The 22,257-nt window shown below is 42.3% G+C and overlaps 1 protein-coding gene across 4 annotated transcripts in view; it reads right to left on the bottom strand.

Annotated features, from left to right (window-relative positions):
- TTC7B (tetratricopeptide repeat domain 7B) overlaps positions 1-22,257 on the bottom strand; it is a 104,249-nt gene that overhangs the window by 43,878 nt on the left and 38,114 nt on the right. For all 4 annotated transcript variants that reach the window (XM_077924798.1, XM_028717729.2, XM_077924803.1 and 1 more), the window contains exons 7-15: positions 18,865-19,037; positions 12,900-12,963; positions 11,903-12,040; positions 6,732-6,815; positions 5,267-5,371; positions 4,150-4,267; positions 3,931-3,988; positions 1,901-1,973; positions 259-419 (exon numbers count right to left, since the gene is read on the bottom strand). In XM_077924798.1, the coding sequence (XP_077780924.1) occupies positions 259-419; positions 1,901-1,973; positions 3,931-3,988; positions 4,150-4,267; positions 5,267-5,371; positions 6,732-6,815; positions 11,903-12,040; positions 12,900-12,963; positions 18,865-19,037 (974 nt within the window). The remainder of the gene's footprint in view (positions 1-258; positions 420-1,900; positions 1,974-3,930; positions 3,989-4,149; positions 4,268-5,266; positions 5,372-6,731; positions 6,816-11,902; positions 12,041-12,899; positions 12,964-18,864; positions 19,038-22,257) is intronic.

The raw sequence follows: 22,257 nt of genomic DNA, 5'->3' as shown, positions 1-22,257 counted from the left end.
GTGTATCATGTAAGGTCTGTGAATATTACTTTGCTGCAAAAGCTAACCAATACAATGAAAAATAAGGATTGAGGAAGCAGAATATCACATTGCTATTCACCAAGTTTGAAAGCTATAGCCTTCTGCAACATGGAAAAAGGGAGAAACGCAATGCACAAAATTTGCAAGGCCAAAAATGGCTCAGTCATTTCAAGGGTTTAAATTTTGTCTCATACTAAGCACGCATATGCATAGAAACTACCAAAAAACCCTACTCACATAAAGTTCTCTGGGTATTCGCTCAAGGCCATGTCAATGATATTCAGAGCATCGTGATAGTGTTTCTGAGCTGACAGCAAGAGGGCAAGGAGATGCAGAGAGTTAGCATCATCTCCTTGAAGCTGAAGAGCTTGACGAACATATCCTAAAGCTTCTGGTATCTATTTGAAAGAAAAGTTGAAATGGGTTATTCTTATCACATACAGTATAATTCCCCTGCTTTTCGAGATTAGGAAGAAATGAGAATGGAAAGTGCCTCCACCAAGGAAATATTCACTGCTTGGGGGGAAAACACAGAAACACAGACACAGACACAGACACACAAAACTGTTCACTAAAGTGTCAAGAGGCACTGATGATCTTGCCGCTCACTGGCAATGAAAAGTAGCCAAAGTATGTCACTCCTATTAGCTTCCTAAAATAAACTTTAAAATTTTCCCTTTGCACTCAAAACGCAAAGCAACTTGGAACAAGCTTTGGTGTTTCAGGCGTCGGGATTTTTGCAACTTAACAGATTTTCTTCTGACTCAACAAAATTCAGCTTTGTAGCATTTTATGTAACAAATTAAAACATCAAATAATCTTCAAGAAACAAGCATAATTATACAGGGGGCCACCATTTTGGCTGGTGTTGATAGTCATTCAAAAACTTGTCCTCTCGGAACAAACCCCTGCCGTCCAAAAGGAGTAGTGTGGTTTTGTTTCTGATGAACATGGAGTGGTTCTAACTACACCACATGGCTGGGGATGAGTGAGGTCTCAAGAAAAACACTGCTGGAAACATCAGTGGTGCCCCTTGCTTCAGTGCTACCACCACTGTAACTGTGGAGCATACATCAGACTTTAATACAGAGGTTTTGCGCAAAACCTCTTTAGCACTCATGCGTAAGACCTCAGTTATTTAAAGGAGCACAGATACAGAAACACCTGGACACATATCCAGAATGGAATAAAATAATGGTGGGGGAAGGGGAGATAAGAAAAAATCCCACCCATACAAAAATGCCAAGCTTTAGACACTGGTATGGACAGCAAGAGACAGAGCAGCCATGAATATCAATGGCTGAAAAATGAGAATGTGTGGAAGGTAACATGACAGATGCACACTCAGAAAAATCTGATATGAATGACCCATTTGCAATAGAAGGCCCCAATCTGGAAGCACCCTACAACTCTCTCAAGAGAATGAGAGGGGATTTCCTTAAAATAGAAAGGCAGCAAGGGACTGGATTTCATGTTGGGATGGGGCTTGCGGGACAGAGAAGAAGACTGAGTAAAAATATCGAAGCCTTTGTGCTTCTGGACTCTGAAGGCTAGATGCATCCCAGAGATATCTCCAGTTCTTCTTAAACATCTCAGCATAAGAGCCTTGTTTTCAAGGTATGAAGGACCTGAAGCTGTTCTTTGCACTTCTTGGTGGACGAAGAAAACGTTCATTCCACTTCTTAGAAACAGGAAGATCAAGAATAAATATGAACGTACAGATTATCATTAACTAATACAGCTATTATTTATACTTCCCTAATTACCCCCTTGTAGGGATTTTTTTTTTTTTTTTGCTGACCCCCTCCCCCAGAGGCATATAGATTCTGCTGAAAAATATCGGGAAAACCCCCAGTAATGTGACAATTTCAGAACTCACCTGTCGGGATATAGCAAACTGTAAAGCTAGATAAAATGCTGCCAGGTGATCAGTTGGAGACAAGATGTGAGCCCTGAAAAATAGTAAATGTATTTAGACCATCAGGTCACTTTAAATGTCCTGATTTACCTTTGTATTTGTCAATTTATGCTGCTGACAACTGACCTACCAGTGGAATTTTGTTCCTGAGCAGGAAGCTAACTCTACTCCTCAGCCTTCCTAGCATCCCCATCTTAAACCATAACATTACAGCCATCAGCCTAATTATTAACAATACAGTTCATGTGAGGATCTCTGCTTTTATTTATTCCATCGTTTTGCATGGGGTGGGTGTTAAAAACAAAAAAGGAGCAAATTGACAGGGTGTAAGGCTGGAGAGGCAAAGGTGAACTAGAAGAAAGAGAGTCCTCATATTTCTCATGACTCTCCACTGGGTCTTCTACCACAGCTTTGCAAAGTAAGTCTCTAGTTCAGAGTGGGGAATCTATGGCCTGCAGATGTTGGAATAATTGAATACATGCATAAATGCAAAATCAAATATTTGGAACATCTGGGGAAGATGGGCGATGAAGGCACTTTCACACATTTTCCAGGGACCGTATTTCAAGGTTTCCATTGTCAAGTGCTCACAAGCAAGTAGTAGGAAGAATAGCTTCTGCTCTGAGGTTAAGGGACAGGGGACCTTTAACATTTTATTTTATTTTTGAGAAGTGAATTAAAAAACGGATAAATAGGCAGCTCATTGAATTAATAATGGGATACAGAGATTTTATCTTGTAGGTTACTGTTTCAAAAATCCAGTTAAAGCTAGGACTGACTTAAAGTTGTTACCATCTGGCAGCTGCCCACTGATCTATATGACACCCATCAATTTCAGACCTCTGTAAATAGCCCAGAAATAATCCAGACTTAATACAGCTTGCACAAATGCCTGCTATGGTACAAGAGATGACAGAGGTGATGCCATCTGTAGCAAGAAAGTGTATATGATAGCTAAATCCATATTTTCCACTGCTGGAGGGTCATGAATAGAGTCAGAAAGGAATTTCTCCAGAAGCCTTCTAACTCAGAACATTTTTTTTCTCCATTAAAAAGCATGTTCACCCTGTCCTGTAGCAAACATTACAGCCTAGTCCTTATGCCTTAATTTCAGCTGTGCTTTACTAAACAATTAAAACATCCGAAAGAACAATTAAAAGAATTAGATCAGGAAGTTCAAGTTCTATCAGGTGTGGGGCCTCTATTTACATAAAAATGTAAATTTATTTATTTATTAAGGGGACGAATCAGTCAATCACTATATTGCTTGAGGTACAAATTAAATTTAGAGACGGCTCACAATCATGTTACTATCGAATGGATCTGCCCTAATTCTCTGCTCATGCAACTATTCTGCCTGTGTACATAGTTAAGGGGCTAGAAGTTGTGATTGAAGATAATATGTCTCTAGGAAGCTAATAGAGAACCAATAACGCTTAAGTTATTAAAACATGATTGAAGAAATATACTATTTTCATCCTTCTGCTTTATGAGAATTCCTGAGCCACATTACAAGTCATGGTGAAGACATTGCATTTGCTCATAACCTCTTAGAATAAGAGGGTTTAAGTCCCTGAATGAACAATAAATACTTTAAACCAATCTAATAAAACAACATCAATATCATATACAGTATATTCTGTCAATTTTGGGAATGCTATTCAGAGCTACATTTTCTTCTTCTGGAACAAAATGTGTATTCAGACAAAGAGTCATTCTTTAAACAGATGTTGCGCAAACATTATTCTCTACTAGCTGATAACAAAAATATCTTTAATAATGAAATCAGAGGAAATCCAGTCTGATTCCAAAGGATTTGCCAGCACTACTTGATGAAGCAAATGTTAACGCAATATGTTCTGTACTCATGCACGCAGACTCCCAGAGGTAAAATCCGCATTACATAATCATTTATAAATATCTCTTTTAAAAAATACACATAAGGTTTTTTCATTATCTACAGCTGAATGAAAAGATTAACACCCACTCACCTTTGAAATGCAAGAAGAGCCTTTCGCTGCAGGACCTCTTGTATCCCTCGCAAAGAAGCTAAAAACAGGATTTAATTAGTCATATTAAGCAGAGGCTTCAGACCAAGCATTTTTTTAAAATAAAAAAAATGGACATACAATGAATCCTTTTGACTGTTTGACATATTTCTAAATGCTCTATGTTGTTGACACTTTACCCTTATAAACTGATATACTTACCATCTGTAGCTTGTAAGCTGTAAGTCAGTCCCAGGGCTAAGAAACCTTTCGCTTTGAATTCTGATGTTTTGTCCCCCATATCAACCACCATTCTGGCAAACCGTTCTGCTTCTTCTAACTAAAAACAAAAGCACAGTTAATAGACAGAACCGTGTTCACTCCCAATGGTCACTATCTATTTCAAATGGGGTCTGCTTAAATGTTAGATTAATTGGACTGCCATCCTCAGTGATGAACGGGTAGGCACAGGTATAGAACAGGGTATTTATAGAAGGCTGCCAGGGTGTTTTTCTCTCCCGACTTTATCAATCAGTTTTGGTCCAGAATCTCCAAGTTGGAAATGCTTGCATCCACCTTAATGGGGAGGTGGGTCAGAGTATGCATCATGTAAAAGTGGCCTTTAAGAAAGAAAATCTAGCTGACTATGCACAGAGGGATGGGGTCCTACCTTGTGAACAATAAACCAACTATGAAACAATTTTGAAAACTGCTACTTTTTTTGGAGATTATTCTCATATGGTTGGTTAATTGTGGATGATCTGTAACAGTGTGCTTGGTGTGGCATGCATTTTTTTAAAAACTGATACATTTTTATTAATCTTTTGAGCAATCAGATGAATTTTTAAAGAATCACAACCTTTGCCTGGGCAACACAGAATGATAGGGTTATCTAATCCAACCAACATGCTGCTTCCCAACTTGCACACCCCAGTTCTTGAGAGTATTCATGTATTCCAAAGAGTCACACATGCACCATAATTGCAAGTCAATTTACAGCTTTTATCAACATATATATTTTAGCATTCTCCAATGCTACCTGCAATTAGCAACCTGTTTCCAATCTGAACCAAGTTTACCCATCTTGACACTCAGCTCAGGGTGCTCAAAAATTCTAAAATTATTGTGGCAGTGGTTGGGGATCTCAACACTCTTTTGAAAGTATATTCTTTTCAATCTGATATATTATTGGAATTTTGATATTTTGACCTGGCAGAAGGAATCACATTTCCGTTGAATATAAATCATGCTGGATCAAAAGCAGCAAAGCAACGGCATGTGTGCATATTTCTTTAAATGCCCATTTTTCTTGACTCAAGAGAACTAATAAACAACTTACCCAATGAAGGGATCCCATACATAATTTGGCAGCAAGAAGTGGGATTGTGGCATCGTCCGGTTTCAACCGTATACACTCTTTCAAGACCTTCACAGCTCGAGCAGACTGTACAAAAACATGTCTCGGGATAAGACAACCAGGGTAGTGGAATATAGTAAGAATTTTGCATTTTGCCATTTAAGCCCCTTCCAAGCTGTAACAAAAGAATTCTAAACAAATTTCAAATAAAAGGCATTAGTTTAATTCCATGATAGGATCAATACCCACAAATCTGATTGTGAGTATCTTTCTTTTTAGAGAATGGAACAGGTATTGCCTCCTGTGCAACACAGCCAGGCTATCAAACATGGTGGGTCACAGGCTACATGTCTAATTTCCAAGCCAGAAAGTTGTATTTAAGAGATGGAGGAACACTGCCACACTGGATTAAAATAAAATAGTCTGGGTTTTTTTTAAAATAAAGGTAAAGGTAAAGGTACCCCTGCCCGTACGGGCCAGTCTTGCCAGACTCTGGGGTTGTGCGCCCATCTCACTTAAGAGGCCAGGGGCCAGCGCTGTCCGGAGACACTTCCGGGTCACGTGGCCAGTGTGACAAAGCTGCATCTGGCGAGCCAGCGCAGCACACGGAAACACCGTTTACCTTCCCGCCAGTAAGCGGTCCCTATTTATCTACTTGCACCTGGGGGTGCTTTCGAACTGCTAGGTTGGCAGGTGCTAGGACCGAGCGACGGGAGCGCACCCCGCCGCGGGGATTCGAACCGCCGACCTTTCGATCGGCAAGCCCTAGGCGCTGAGGCTTTTACCCACAGCGCCACCCGCGTCCCTTTTTTTAAATATTATTTAATAATATTACCAAATATTAGCAAGAATATTAGCCAGAACTACCACCAAATACCTCCCCTTTATGGCTGTTTCCCCCCCAGCACAACCTATGTTCCATTTTTCTCCCATTTATAAGTGAAGAGGCTGCTCTAAAGAAAAGGGAATGGAGGGGAGGGAATAGTTCAAAACCAGGGAACCAACGAATGCCATTTCATATTTCTATCCATCTAGTTATCAACCTTTTTTCTCAATTAAAAAAAATAGGGCAGAATTTCTGAATAATACATTGGACAGAGACAGTGACTGAAAACACACCTCCTGCAGGGATTAATTTTAGCAGATTATTGCTAAAAAGTTTCAAGTCACTTGAAATAAAAAAAAAAAAATTGAATTCAACCTCTTTCAGCAGAATGCTAAGCTTAACAGTGAGCATATAAAAGTGTTTGCCATACTGAAATTATATTCAGTCTAGCGCAAAGACAGTAAACGTGACTTAAAGTTCTTTGGTGTTAAATGGAGTTAAAGCTACAATCCTGCACCCAAGTACAACCCCCTAAAACACCACTGATTTAGCATGTGCGGGATTGCAGCCCACGTTATAAGCAGCAGACCTCAATAAAACAAAATCTGCAAAGAGACCTACTTTTCCTGCTGCCATCAAGGACAGTGCAAACTGATACCAAAGATGGAATTCTTCAAATGCAAATTTCATTGCTCTTTCCAAGCACTAAAACAAGAAGAAACAACACCCATTTTTAGTTAAAGTGATAGCGTGCATCTTTCCAGCAGTAGCCTGGAAATAAATAAAAGTTATAAGGCACTTGGCTTTTTGCAAGTGCTATATAAATGAGCAACAATTAAATAAACCTCTCAATAAAATAAAATTGCAATAAAAGTAATATTGCCGAATGCAAAAAACTAAGGGCTACTTTTACATTTTTATGACTCATGAAGTGCACATCGCTGCATTAACCCAAAGAAGGCAAATTTACTACAATTGTAATTTGGGATTTCCTTTTTTTCACGTTTTCTGCTAACCTATTTTTTTCTCCACAGCACAATATGAACCCATCTCTCAGGTCTCCTTCCACAAGGTATTGGGCTTTCTTTACATACCAAAGAAATAACTGAATAACTTCAAGCCATGGCTTAATATTCTGGCTTGTTTGTAAACCATAGGTTTCTAGGGTTGCACGTAACGGTTCAGCCACTTGTGTGCTGGAAGGAACAAACCAGAAGGGTGTCTTCATGTGGATGCACATAAGCCATGAAGGAAGTTTTGTGCATGGCTAGATCAGTGTTTCCCAACCTTGGGCCTCCAGCTGTTTTTGGACTACAACTCCCATCATCCCTAGCTAGCAAGACCAGTGGTCAGGGATGATGGGAATTGTAGTTCAAAAACAGCTGGAGGCCCAAGGTTGGGAAACACTGGGCTAGATCACTGCTTTTTCTTTCTGTGGGTTCTACTTTCTCAGTGCACAGAGATGAAATCTTAGCCAATCGCTAAAAATGGAAAGCGTAATGCTGGTGGTCAACAAAAGAGGTTTAAAGACTGCCTTAAGGCAAATCTTAAAAAAATGTAGTATAAACACTGACAACTGGGAAACACTGGCCTGCGAGCGCTCCAGTTCGAGAACAGCCTTTACCAAAGGCTTTGAAGACACTTGAACTCAGGACGCAAGGGAGAAACATGCTAGGAGGAAGGCATGCTTGGCAAATCCACACACTGATCAACCCCCGCCCAGAAACCAATGACCCCACTGTGGAAGGATGTGTGGATCCAGAATTGGCCTCCACAGTCACTTATGGACCCATTGTTAAAACCGTGTTTATGGAAGACAATCTTACTCGGCTACGAGTGATTGCCAAAGAAGAAAGATATAAGTCAATGTACAAGAGAGAGAATGTGATGCGTGAGAATGCAATGTGTGCAAGAATGGGGTGCGTGTTTCTTGTGCCCCCACCTACTCTGGACATGTGGCCCCTAAGCAGTTTCTTCCAAGGGTATTTGGCCCTAGCATTGGAGATAGAAAATGGATGGGTTGGGCATACTGCAGATCTCTTGCCTGGGGCCCACAAAATATGGAGTGAAACCTGCTTTCTGCTGTTATTACTTTTATTTTTATTTTTATTATTACTATTACACTTATTACTATCCACCCTTCCCCAGCAGCTCCCAGGAGGGGCTACAACCATTTAAAACAGTAAACACAAATTGCAGCCCTAGGAATAAGGCAGGTCCTGAATGCACATGTATCAGGTGTCAGAGGCAATGAGTCTTCTGCACTCCCCAAAAGCTGTACAGTGGTACCTCGGGTTAAGTACTTAATTCGTTCCGGAGGTCCGTTCTTAAGCCTGAAACTGTACTTAACCTGAAGTACCACTTTAGCTAATGGGGCCTCCTGCTGCCGCCGCACCGCTGGAGCCCGATTTCTGTTCTTATCCTGAAGCAAATTTCTTAACCTGAAGCACTATTTCTGGGTTAGCGGAGTGTGTAACCTGAAGCGTATGTAACCTGAAGCGTATGTAACCCGAGGTACCACTGTATAGGGAAAGTAAAATACACATCTCTGTGGGGAGGGAATTCCACAACAGAAGATGTCACAGAAAATGTCTTCTTCCAGACTGCCACACTCCCCACCCCAAGCTTCTGAGAGTAGAACAACAACCAAGAGCACCCCTTCAGCTGCTCTTAACTCTCAAGAGGATCTGTGGGGAAGGAGGTAGACTGGTTTGAAGGCTTTAAACAATATACTACTCATGCCTCTCCTTCCTCTTCCCTCTTTTTGGGGGGTGATTCTGTAAAATTACAGTGGTACCTCGGGTTAAGAACTTAATTTGTTCTGGAGGTCCGTTCTTAACCTGAAACTGTTCTTAACCTGAGGTACCAGCTTAGCTAATGGGGCCTCCCGCTGCCGCCGCACGATTTATATTCTCATCCTGAAGCGAAGTTCTTAATCTGAGGTATTATTTCTGGGTTAGTGGAGTCAGTAACCTGAAGCGTCTGTAACCTGAGGTACCACTGTATGTGCAACTTAGCTTCTCTTTATCAAAGAATGCAAATCCTCCCTTCTTTTGAAAATTTCACATTTAAAGTACAGTAGTACCTTCAGTTACAAACGCCTCAGGTTACAAACGCTTCAGGTTACAAACTCTGCTAACCTGGAAGAGTTACCACAAGTTGAGAACTTTGCCCGGGGATGAGAACGGAAATTGTGCGCCAGCAGCGCAGCGGCAGCAAGAGGCCCCATTAGTGAAAGCACGCCTCTAGAACAGTTTCAGGTTAAGAACGGACCTCCAGAATGAATTAACTTCGTAACTAGAGGTACCACTGTAAACCCAAACTTAATTTTCCCAAGTGGAACATATTGTTCATAGCATTGGGGGGATCCTCTCTCGTGTCTCTTCTTCCCTCCCTCTCTTTCCCCTTTAACTCCTAGCATATTCCTTAAGCCACTTCATAAAAACTCTTCATGCTGAGATTGATGCAGCCAGGGGGCGGGAGGAGCCTCTCTCAAACACTTTAGGTCACAAAGTGCACAGCTTCTGAAATCTCTGATTTATTCCAGTTCAAAAGCTCTACTGATCAAGACAACGGAATCAATAGACCACAGATCAGGAGGACAAAGCACAAGCTGGCTTTATCTGTGTCTGTAAAAAGAGTAAGGTAAAAGGAAAAAGTCAAGGGAAGTGTAACAAGAAAGTTCCAAAGTAGGTTCAAGGTTACAGATACGACCTTTCAAAGCAACAGTGCATGATCCAAATGGGGAAAGTGAGAAATGTAGGTCATCTCTTTGCAATAAGGAAACCAGCTACTGTAACCACCATGGTGATCTCCTGGCAAGTATACTCTGAATATTTTCATGCAAAGTTTTGCTTGAGTTGCTCAGTTCCTCACAGCTGCACGCATCAGTCCAAGTTCTGCATCTACTTGCTGTGAACCATTGATTTGTTTTTAAATGGCAAGATTAAAGTATTTCCCCCTCGCAAGTATTTTCCCTATATTGTTTTTCACAATACAGTGGTACCTCGGGTTACATACGCTTCAGGTTACAGACTCTGCTAACCCAGAAATAGTGCTTCGGGTTAAGCACTTTGCTTCAGGATAAGAACAGAAATCGTGCTCCGGCGGCATGGCAGCAGCAGGAGGCCCCATTAGCTAAAGTGGTGCTTCAGGTTAAGAACAGTTTCAGGTTAAGAACGGAACTCTGGAACGAATTAAGTACTTAACCCGAGGTACCACTGTATAGAACTTAAAGTTAAAATATTTGATTCACCAACACTCAGCCATAATAACAAAACAACAACAACAACAAAAGCCAAGCTAAAGTAGTGAACTGGGACCATTCAAACTTTCTGACCTGATACAGTCATTTCCCCACATCTTCATCTTCTAGGTAGGCCATTTATTATGTAGTCACAGAGAGAAGTTCTAGCATTAGTAACAGTACTATGTTTTTACACAGTTGTTAGTAATAGCATCCCTGATGTGTGTATAGCATACCATTTTCCTCCCTTGCTTTGAGAATTCAGGGGAGTTAAATCATTTTCAATTGGTCTATATATATTTTGGAATATCTATTCACACACACACACTTAACTTGGCTTTTTAAATAAAAGTTGATAAATTTTAATTTATTTTTAACAAATGCTAACTTAAAAGTTACTTCAAATACCCCAAAACAATGCTATACATGTCTATTCTGAGGCAACTCTCAGGTAAGCTTGTGTAGCATTGTAACTTTAGAAAATAACAGGACTCTGCATGTGTATGATTTTTTTCTTAAAACAAAACAAAACAAAACAAAACAAAAACACCCTAAGAATTCATTCGCAATATTGTTTTTATCACAGAATCTAGTTATAAGAAGACAATGAAAGCATTCAAGTTGGTTTTGCCTAATGTGATGGCAACTTTTTCTTCAACCAGGCTTTGAATCACTATGGTGATTCTCATAAAATAAAGGTTGGACATACAATGACTCATTTTGGCAGCAAGGAATCAGAAAAGCCTATCAAGGTAACACGGTTTCAAAATCTCAACTTTCAACTCACATTACTTTTAAAATGTGCAGAAACTGCATTGAGGTATACATGTTGACACTAGCCAGAAAGAGAATTCAACTAACAATCTATGGGGAAAGCCAGAATGTAAGATACCTAGGTTCAAAACCATTTAAGCCTTTAAAGATAAAATTCAGCAGTTTGAATTGGGCCTGGAAACAACTCAAAAGCCATTGGAGTTGGCTCAATATTAGTAGTAAAGGGTCTTTAAAAATTGGCTTCCGTTAAGCTGTAGCTGCTAAATTTTGCATCAGCAAGCTAGACAAAAGCATTCCTGTTACATACCCAAAAAAAAAAAAAAAAACTTATCTGTCAGCTCTCTCACCTTATTTTCTATAACATCTTAAAGACAGTCACGAGGTGGGATCACTCAAATACACAGCTAAGCAAACTGGTACTGAACAAGTAATAAAGTCTCCTAACTATAGAGCAGTGTGAACCTGAATCAAACTGTTTAATTTGGGACAAAACGTGCTGAACAAAAACACTACAATCATCTAGTTGAAGAAATGTTTAGCTGCACTGATTATGAATTACATTCCATTATTTGTGTCCACACTACACAATGACTGTTATCTCTAAGATCGTACTTGTATTATATCCACCAAAGTCAACATTCAGCTGAATGATACACAGATTGTGCCATGCTATGCTGAATTGGCGAGTTAACTTTCCATATGCTCTCAACCCAGAATGTCGCCTAGGTGAACCTCTGGGCCTTGGATTCATTGGTCAGCTGTCACAGCTTACCTCTGATAACATTTCATATTGACCTCTTCTTCCCAAGGCAATGGTAAGCAAGTCATAGACTACAGACGCACTTTGCAAACTGATGATGCGATCATTTTTATGTTCTGGTATTCTGCTCAGCACAGCATCGCGATTAGCCTGGATAGCAAGACCAAAAACGAGAAGAGAGGATCAGTGAAGCAAAAACATAAAACCCAAGTCCCATGCTTGGGGTTCTCCAAAATGGAATAGCAAATTCAAACTTTCGTTGCTGTGGATGAAGGAACTGCATTTCTCAAGGGATGCTGCATCACAACTACCATAAATACCTGAGATGCAAAATACCTGAGATGTTTAAAAACATGAAAAGACGCTGAACAACCTCTCTCCACAAGAAGAACAGTGCATATGGCATTTGTTTATTCACCTGGTGGATGCATTAAACAATAAAGATGAATTGCTCTAAATGTATTCCTCTGTAGGGTTTTAGATACAAATTAGTAGATAATTTACTTTTATATCCGACTAGGGGAGAAAATCACCACATCCTTTACTTTTCAACAAGACTTCACACTCATAGTTGTCTGGCTTTTTTTAAAGACGCTGATGATGGCCAATGGTTCGAGTCAATAAAAATAAGTGAATCAAGGTAATCAGTCACCAGGGTAGGTTTTCAAAGTGGCTGATAAGGAGCACTCTGCTTTTAGAAGCTTAACTACTCATATATTGCCTTGAAAACACATCTTCATAGATCAAGGGTATAATTCCCCTTGAACAAAACTGACATTTCCTTTCAGCCCTGGATCTTCTGGCAGCTCAAAAACATACACAGTTGCAGACACCCACGATGGCAATGCCAGCAGCAGTACAGATCCTACAGAGTGCCTGAAGTATGGTACACCATATGCTCATCTTCAAAATGGAGTAAATCATGGTGTGAAAAGGTTGACTAAGGTTAATAATGCAACAGGAGGAATGTAAATGAGGGTTCCTTCATAAAGAAAAATGGCTCACTTACCATAGATTCACTAATCAGCAGCAGCAAGAGCGCTTCTTCAGTGTTCTCTTGAGGACAGAAAATGCTGTTAAAAATTGAGTATTCATTACCGTAAAAATCAAGTTATTCGAGATTCATTTACATACAATAATTAACTACTGTGTCACATTTTGTGCTATTAATGATTTACCAAAACATTGTTTATGAAAACTTATTTTGGGTCTCATATCATCAGCAAATCAAATAATGAAAATACAGCTATTTTTAAAAGATGTTTTGAAATTTAACAAATCTGCAGTAATTAGGATCAGCAACTAACAGCTCAACCCAATTTGCTATTTTTGACAACTATAAATTGTCACATTGCATTTGTGCTCAAAGGCACTATCTTCCTATTTCTGGATTTATAGCAATACACACTCAATAGCCAACACTAAATTTTCTCTCTAGGCTTCTTATGTTTCGATCACAATACCTTACATTTTTAGCTGCTCTCCAAACCCTTAATAGCGTTCATTTGCTTAAACCACTTTTGCATTATTATATTCTTTCTTAGAAGATCTACAATTCAAGTCATTCTTCTGCTTAATTGGGAATATGAAAGGTTGGCAGGAGCAAGGGGAATGCTCCTGAGATAGACAGAACTTTGTGGAATGCCCACTGAAGAAACAATAAACTCAGATTAAATTACGTGATGATGTTTCTCCTCTGCCCCACACTACTGAGTTTTTAGAGGAACAAAGCCAATTCCTTTTATTGGGTGACTAAGCAATATGGGGAAGGTCCATAACTCAGTGCTTTGCATCACTGGTCCTAGGCACTTGTCAGTCACTGATATCTCTAGTTTAAAAAGATCAAGAAACAGGTGATGGGAAAGACCTCTGTCTGAGGACCACTATATTTCTGGTCCACGTCAATTTTACATGTGTTTATTCCTGTCCATTCTACCTCATTTCTGCATTACCCTGAACATTTAAAAAAAAAAGCTGTATGAAAATTGGTATTGAACTACAGTCATACCTTGGAAGTCTAATGGAATCCATTCCGGAAGTCCATTCGACTTCCAAAATGTTCAAAAACCAAAGTGCGGCTTCTGATTGGCTGCATGAAGCTCCTGCAGCCAATCAGGCGCTGCAGAAGTCCCATTGGACATTAGGTTTCCAAAAATAGTTCGTAAACCGGAACAGTCGCTTCCGGATTTGCGGCATTCGGGAGCCAAAACATTCGAGAACTAAGCTGTTTGATGGAAATGTGTAATTAAAGAAGTTTGAATTTGGATGATTGGCAGAGAAGCCGAAGGAAGTCAAAAATGGAAAATTTAAGAGAAATTGTAATGTGGATTGAATGTATGGAAAATTAATAAAATATATTTTTTTTAAAAAAAGAGAACTAAGCTGTTTGAAAACCAAGGTACGACTGTATCTATTTTTATCTTTATACATCTTTTAGCACAACATAATATTTATATATACATCTTATCTCAATGTGCACATTTCTAAATGTATTTTTATTTATTTATAAAATATGTATAGACCACTATTTCATTAAAAACATCAAAGCGGTTTACAACAAAAAGACGCAAAACTATATTTTATAATAATAATAATTTATCATTTATACCCCGCCCATCTGGCTGGGTTTCCCCAGCCACTCTGGGCGGCTTCCAACTGAATATTAAAAACAGTACAGCATCAAACATTAAAAACTTCCCTAAAGAGGGCTGCCTTCAGATGACTTTTAAAAGTAAAATAGTTGTTTATTGCTTTGACATCTGCTGGGAGGGCGTTCCACAGGGCAGGCGCCACTACCGAGAAGGCCCTCTGCCTGGTTCCCTGTAATCTTACTTCTCGCAATGAGGGAACCGCCAGAAGGCCCTTGGCGCTGGATCTCAGTGTCCGGGCTGAACGATGGGGGTGGAGACGCTCCTTCAGGTATACTGGACCGAGGCCGTTTAGGGCTTTAAAGGTCAGCACCAACACTTTGAATTGTGCTAGGAAACGTACTGGGAGCCACTGCAGATCTCTCAGAACCGGTGTTATGTGGTCCCGGCGGCCACTCCCAGTCACCAGTCTAGCTGCCGCATTCTGGATTAATTGCAGTTTCCGGGTCACCTTCAAAGGTAGCCCCATGTAGAGCACGTTGCAGTAGTCCAAGCGGGAGATAACTAGAGCATGCACCACTCTGGCAAGACAGTCCACGGGCAGGTAGGGTCTTAGCCTGCGTACCAGGTGGAGCTGGTAGACAGCTGCCCTGGACACAGAATTAACCTGTGCCTCCATGGACAGCTGTGAGTCCAAAATGACTCCCAGGCTGCGCACCTGGTCCTTCAGGGGCACAGTTACCCCATTCAGGAACAGGGAATCCCCCACACCCGCCCGCCCCCTGTCCCCCAAAAACAGTACTTCTGTCTTGTCAGGATTCAACCTCAATCTGTTAGCCGCCATCCATCCTCCAACAGCCTCCAGGCACTCACACAGGACCTTCACCGCCTTCACTGGTTCTGATTTAAAGGAGAGGTAGAGCTGGGTATCATCTGCATACTGATGAACACCCAGCCCAAACCCCCTGATGATCTCTCCCAGCGGCTTCATATAGATATTAAAAAGCATGGGGGAGAGGACAGAACCCTGAGGCACCCCACAAGTGAGAGCCCAGGGGTCTGAACACTCATCCCCCACCACCACTTTCTGGACACGGCCCAGGAGAAAGGAGCGGAACCACCATATAACAGTGCCCCCAGCTCTTAATTTTGAAAAGTTAAAAGCAGACATCAATTAACTATTGTATTCTTATTTGCTTGCATAGGCCTGGTAGAATAGAAGTTTTCAACAGGAGTTTAGAAGTTAAAACAGAAGGCAGCTGCTGAATCTCTATTAGCTGAGTATGCTGCAGTCCTGGGACGATGACACTAAAGGCTCTATTTCCTGGTATTATCAAGTGACCAATGAGGCTGCTGCAGACGATTTATCCTAAAGTTCATAGCTTTTAACTCATTTTTGTAAGCCTATGAAGTGATAAGTACCATATTTTTCGCCCTATAGGGCACACTTTTTCCCCTCCAAAAATGAAGGGGAAATGTGTGTGCGTCCTATGGGGCGAATGCAGGCTTTTGCTGAAGCCTGGAGAGCGAGAGGGGTCGGTGCACACCTACCCCTCTCGCTCTCCAGGCTTCAGGAAGCTATCCGCAAGCCTTGGGAGCCTGCGGGAGTTCCCTCCAGGCTCCCATGGCTTGCGGACAGCAGCCTGCAGCCCAAAACCCAGGGAGCGCAGCGGAGCGCGCCCCGGGCTTTGGGCAGATATCCGCAAGCCTTGGGAGCCTGGCGCGACTTCCCGCCGGGCTCCCAAGGCTTGCGGACAGCAGCCTGCAGCCCAAAACCCGGGGAGCACAGCAGGGCGCGCCCCGGGCTTCGGGCAGATATCCGCAAGCCTTGGGAGCCTGGCGCGACTTCCTGCCGGGCTCCCTAGGCTTGCAGATAGCAGCCTGTTCTGGGGGCTGGGGTCGGGGGAAGCTCAGGCTTCCCCCGCCCAGCCCCACACCTGCGGGGGAAACTAGGTGCGCCCTATGGGCCGGTGCGCCCTATAGGGCGAAAAATACGGTATATCACAAGATTTAGAGAAGTGCAAAACCGGAAAGGTAATTGTATCCCACCTGCGTATCAGTGCAGGAGGTACAAACAATTCAAAGTGTTGTTGCTGACCTTTAAAGCCCTAAACGGCCTCAGCCCCAGTATACCTGAAGGAGCATCTCCACCCCCGTCATTCAGCCCCGACACTGAGGTCCAGCTCTGATGATCTTCTGGCGGTTCCCCCACTGCAAGGTTACAGGGAACCAGGCAGAGTGCCTTCTCGGTAGTGGCTCCTGCCCTGTGGAATGCCTTCCCATCAGATGTCAAGGAAATAAACAACTATCTGACTTTTAGAAGACATCTGAAGGTAGGCCTGTTTAGGGAAGTTTTTTTTAATGTTTGATGTTTTATCGTGTTTTTAATATTCTGTTGGGAGTCGCCCAGAGTGGCTGGGGAAACCCAGCCAGAAGGGTGGGGTAATATAATAATAATAATAATAATATTTAGATCAATTCACTTGAAAGTGCAGCCCAAAATGGTTTTCCACCATTCCTACTTCTGCCCAAGATCTTGGAGAGATGCTACCTGCCAGAGTAGGCAGTATAAGGCTTCAATGACAAATAGTCCTATCCAGTGTAAGACCTACTTTCTGTACTTCTGTTCTTCTTGCTTTTTCTTCCCATAATATTAGCAAAGATCAAGGGATGCAGCTATTTAGGAATCCTCAGAGGTATTAAATATAGAAAACAAACTTCTTTATGTAATAAGGAAAGGAAGACCAGAAGAACATTTCTTCTTCTTCTGGGAATTTACTTTTGTTACGCCTTTAAGGAAATGCTTCACTAATATTCTGCTCTATGCATAATTCAGTATATCAAAAAAGTCGGATAAAACAAATTTCACTCCACTTACCAGGTCCAAAGTGCCAAATGATAGCAAATGCAAGTGAGTGCATTTAAACATGCTCGGGGAAATCGTTCAGACCAAAGCTAAGGGAAATGCTTAGAACCAATTTTCCCCTGCAATTTTCTGCATTTGAAAAATCTCTACCCAGCTCAAAACAACATAAATACAGGTCCAGTCTCTGTACTGTAAGAATCGTTTCTGGAATGGCTTTGCTAATTATTCCTGTGAAATATTTTAAAACACACATTTCGATGTTTTCATTATCGCTAATAAGAGACTGGAAGCATTGTCATTTTAATTGCTCTCCCGCTGTTCTGAAACAACGCCTAGAAAAATACAGCTACACATCGGCTTTTCTTTTCTTTTTTGAACTTGGACACCTTTTCGTAAGCACTTTGGGTGTAACTCAACACTGTGTTCTTCCAGTCGTTCACTCTGCAAAAGCCTTTCAGCTTGCCAGACAGAACAACCCCCCTCTCCTTCCTGCTGTATGTTGTTCTGTGGTTCTGGGGAGCCAGTGTGGTGTAGTGGTTAAGAGCAGTAGACTTGTAATCTGGTGAACCGGGTTCGCGCCCCCGCTCCTCCACATGCAGCTGCTGGGTGACCTTGGGCCAGTCACACTTCTCTGAAGTCTCTCAGCCCCATTCACCTCAGAGAGTGTTTGTGGTGGGGAAGCAAGGGAAAGGAGAATGTTAGCAGCTTTGAGACTCCTTTGGGTAGTGATAAAGCGGGATATCAAATCCAAACTCTTTTCTTCTCCTTCTCCCAACCTACCAGAGCCAATCTGGGAGATGGGCGGGGGTGGGAGGAGAGATGGGGCAGTCCCATTGCACAAGTGGAAGTCCTTGCACAAGGCTTCCTCTGATGGGGCTAGTTAGGTGAATCCCACCCTGGGAACTTAAATGCTTTATCATTTTAGAAAGCCTCCTACATGTTACTGGAGCAGGTCACAGCACATGAAAATTATCAACAACATTGCACTACAGCAATAACAATGAGAAATTTAAATATTGGATTGTTTCATTACTTCATGGAACAAAGGCAGGTAAAAATTCTGAAGCTCCAAAAATAGTTCTAAGGTAGGAAAAACTTCTGCATGATGTTCCAAAAAATGGTGGGACCTGCCAAGAAAACACTTCTGAAGATGTTCGTGCTATTCTAACTTGACAAGCAGGTGACTGGGAGGCAGGAGAGATTCAAGCTACCACCTTTTGGCAATTTTAAAGAGAGAGAAAGAGCAGCCAAGACCATGCCACTGGCTGGAGGACTCCAACTTTTTAAGCTAATACACTGCAGCCCACTTAAAGCATCTCTCAACAAAACAGGCATAACATCCAAATAGCTTTAACACAAACCAGAAAGTATGAATTTTGTTCTCCGCCATTCTTTCACTCCTATGCACACTGGCACAGTTTAAGAGTTGCGTTCCTACATTTTATCAGCCCAATTTATATACTGTTGCAATTCACAGTAACGGATTAAAAGATAATCATTATCATAAACAAAAAGCTTACTTTTCTCCAGAGTACACCCGTGGTCTTCTGCTAAGCGCATAACTCTTAGTATTTGCTCCTTTCCATAGGGGATCATTCAGGGGTGACTCGTGAGGAGGATCGTCCAGTGGATTCCAATAACTTTGTTCACACATGCCTCGTAGCAAGATTTCGGCTAGCTGCCTTGCTATTGTCTGTCAACAAAGAAAAGTATTTTCCCGGAAGTTAAGGGTGTACAAAAAAAGGGTGTACAAAAAAACAGACTGCAGCAGTAGCGACGTAAGTAAAACTGTGTAAAATTATGCTTACGAGCATGAAGCAAAACAAGCAATTGCAACACGCAACTTCGATACCACAACGGAATGTGCCATCAACATATTGCATTTTGTTCAACGTGTTCTATACCTTCTTACAATAGTACTCAAAGCGATTAACGTAAGATATCACTGTAATACATATTAGAATGAAACTGGCTAACAAAAACAAAGTTCCCAACAGAATCAACTGAGATTTAAAAGAGCAGCTGGTGAAAGGTAGCTCATTCTCTGAGTGTGGATCCTTACACAGCTAAGAGGTCACTCTACATGTGGGTAGAGATGGTGCCAGGTTTGAGGAAGGCCCCAAAGACAGTGCATTCCATCCTCTGGCCACTCCATCCTTTTCCCACCTTACCTTTTTAAACTTTCCCGCGTTTGAGTCAGTAGTGGTGGCCCAGAACATCTCCCTCTGTGCCTGGCTAGCTAGCTGGGTGAGCAAAGCTCGCAAGTGAAGCAAGACTGATGGATGGCACATTGTGAAGCGCTGTGCTGACCAGATCCTCGAGGATCCATGCATTTCCTAACTCCCACAGGGGGAGAGTGGCAGCAAGTTCAGCCAATGAGATGTCAGCTTTGGAGTTGTGGGGCTCCCGAGGCCATCTGAGTAGCAAGGGGACAGGCCAAGCCTCATCATCCCACCCACTTCCTGCTCTCATTTGCCTCACAACCCCAAAGGTGGAATCTCATTGGCTGAGCTCACACCACTCCTGTCATGGGCTCATAAATTTTAAACATCAAAATGGGAAATATCTAGCACCTCTGGGGCATGTCCAGGGCTGTTCAGGAGCTCCTGGGGTGTGTGGGGCCCCAGAGTTGTGCCCAGAAGTCCATCCATAGTAGTCCCACTATCAACAGACGTAGGACAACCTCAAGATTACAAGAAATACAAACAAAAACAAAAAACTTAGCAGGAACACTCCCCTCCCAGCAAAAAGCAGGCCACTGAGAATTCACAGAGGCTATGAATGGTTATGCTCCACTTCTAGTTTTGGAGGCAGTTGGCTGGATTCAGCTACCCTGTTCCGATAGTGGAAGCCACTGCAAGGACTTCCACCAACACAACAGGGCTTTCTTCCTCCGCACCTCCCCCCAAATCCTCTTTGGAGGATCAAGAGATCCCCCAGAACGGCACACACAGAAGGAGGAGAGGGGAGATTGTTCCGTCAGGCAAGTAGAAATGCTTGCACTGATGGAACGATCTCCTTAGTCAGGGGTTGGCAAACTAAGGTCTGTGGGCCAGAACTGGCCCAATTGCCCTCTGGATCCGGCCCACGAACGGTTCTGCAATCGCCGCTTGGATTGGCGCGATCGCCATTTCCCCCCTCTTTTGGGGGGCACCATTTTTTGCAGTTTCCCCCCTCCCTCCCTGCAGTGGCATCTCCTCCCTCCTCCCTTCCTCTTCCTGGCTTCTCCCTGCCCTGCGGAGGAAGGGGGCTGGGCTTTGATAGGAAGCCTCGCCGCCCGCCTGCCGGCCTCTCCCCATGGCTGCGTTGTGGGCTGGAGCTTGGCGCGCCTGCTAGCACCACGCCTGGCGCCTGGGAAAGCTGGCCCGAAAAGGAGAGGCGCCGCCGCCACCGCTGGCTCCCAACCACAGGCAGAGTGGCAGAGGAGGTAGGCCGGAGGAGAGAAGGGGAGAGAGAGAAGCCCCCTCCGCCGTGTGTGTGCTCCCGCGCGCACAGTCCGGCCCCATCACTAGGTCTGGGGGACGGTGAACCAGCCCCCTCCCAAAAAAAGTTTGCTGACCCCTGTCCTTGGTGCTATGAAGAATTCCACCCAGAATGGGAATTGCAGGTGAGGGGGGGGGGAGTGTTACTGCATCCAGGTCCAGTTGTGTACCTCCCATAGGTGGTTGGCCAATGTAAGAACAGGATGCTGAACTACATGGGTCGTTGGCCTAACCTAGAAGGGTTTTTCATGTTTTTATGTAACGTTCAATGCGCATGAAAGGGTGGCTGTTGGGAGAAACAGCCCAGAAAGTCAGGGGATGAGAGTGAAGGAACGGCGTGGCTAGAAACATGAACAGAAGCACTTCACACTGTATGGTTATTTAATTTAACAAAATTTATGTACCGCCTGATTGTAAATGGAGCCTCTTAACAGTTTATAAATGCAGGTCCCACTTGTCAAAATTCTAATAAATAGTAAATGCTGGTCAAGGTTCTTCTCTGAATTGTTAACTTTTATTATAAGCTTGCATAGGCAAGCATGTTAACCACCAATTGTAACATAATAATATTTTTATCTGCTGGTTACAGCAAGGGTCATTGCACTGCAATACATCAAATATTACTACAGTGCATTCTTATGAAAAGTCCCACTTTTCAGAAAATGCCCCACTTTTCAATGTGTTCAATAGGGGCTTACTCCCAAGCAGGAATGTATAAAACTGCAGACTATAATAATCACTAATTATCAGGACAGGAAAATAGGTTTCCAGATGGAGAGGTCAAAATTAGAAACAGAACTGTTAGAATCCAATACTAAGAACTTGTCAAGAATGTATAATTTGCTGTTGAAATGGAATACACAGGATGAAACGGTGAAATCAGCTATGATTAAATGGGCACAAGACATTGGTCATAACATTATGTTTGCTGACTGGGAACAGTTATGGAATACTGGTCTTAAGTTTACGGCATGCAATGCTTTAAGAGAAAACATTATGAAAATGATTTACAGGTGGTATATGACCCCAGTCAAGCTTGCAAAAATTTACCATTTGCCCAATAACAAATGCTGGAAATGTAATGAGACTGAAGGTACCTTTTACCACCTTTGGTGGACCTGCCCGAAGATTAAAGCCTTTTGGGAAATGATCTATAATGAAATTAAGAAGGTTCTTAAATGGACCTTCCCTAAAAAACCTGAGGCTTTTCTCCTGGGCATGGTTGGCCAATTGGTGACAAAGAAGGATAGGACGTTTTTTATGTATGCTACTACAGCAGCAAGAATTCTTCTGGCAAAGTATTGGAAGACACAAGAGCTACCCACTCTGGAAGAATGGCAAGCGAAGGTGATCGACTACATGGGACTGGCAGAGATGACCGGCAGAATCCGTGACCAGGGGAAAGAGACAGTGGAAGAAGACTGGAAGAAA

Source organism: Podarcis muralis, chromosome 1, assembly GCF_964188315.1.
Source record: "Podarcis muralis chromosome 1, rPodMur119.hap1.1, whole genome shotgun sequence".
NCBI lineage: Eukaryota > Metazoa > Chordata > Lepidosauria > Squamata > Lacertidae > Podarcis > Podarcis muralis.
Note: the sequence above shows the minus strand (reverse complement) of the source record. Positions and strands in the feature narration are given on the sequence as shown.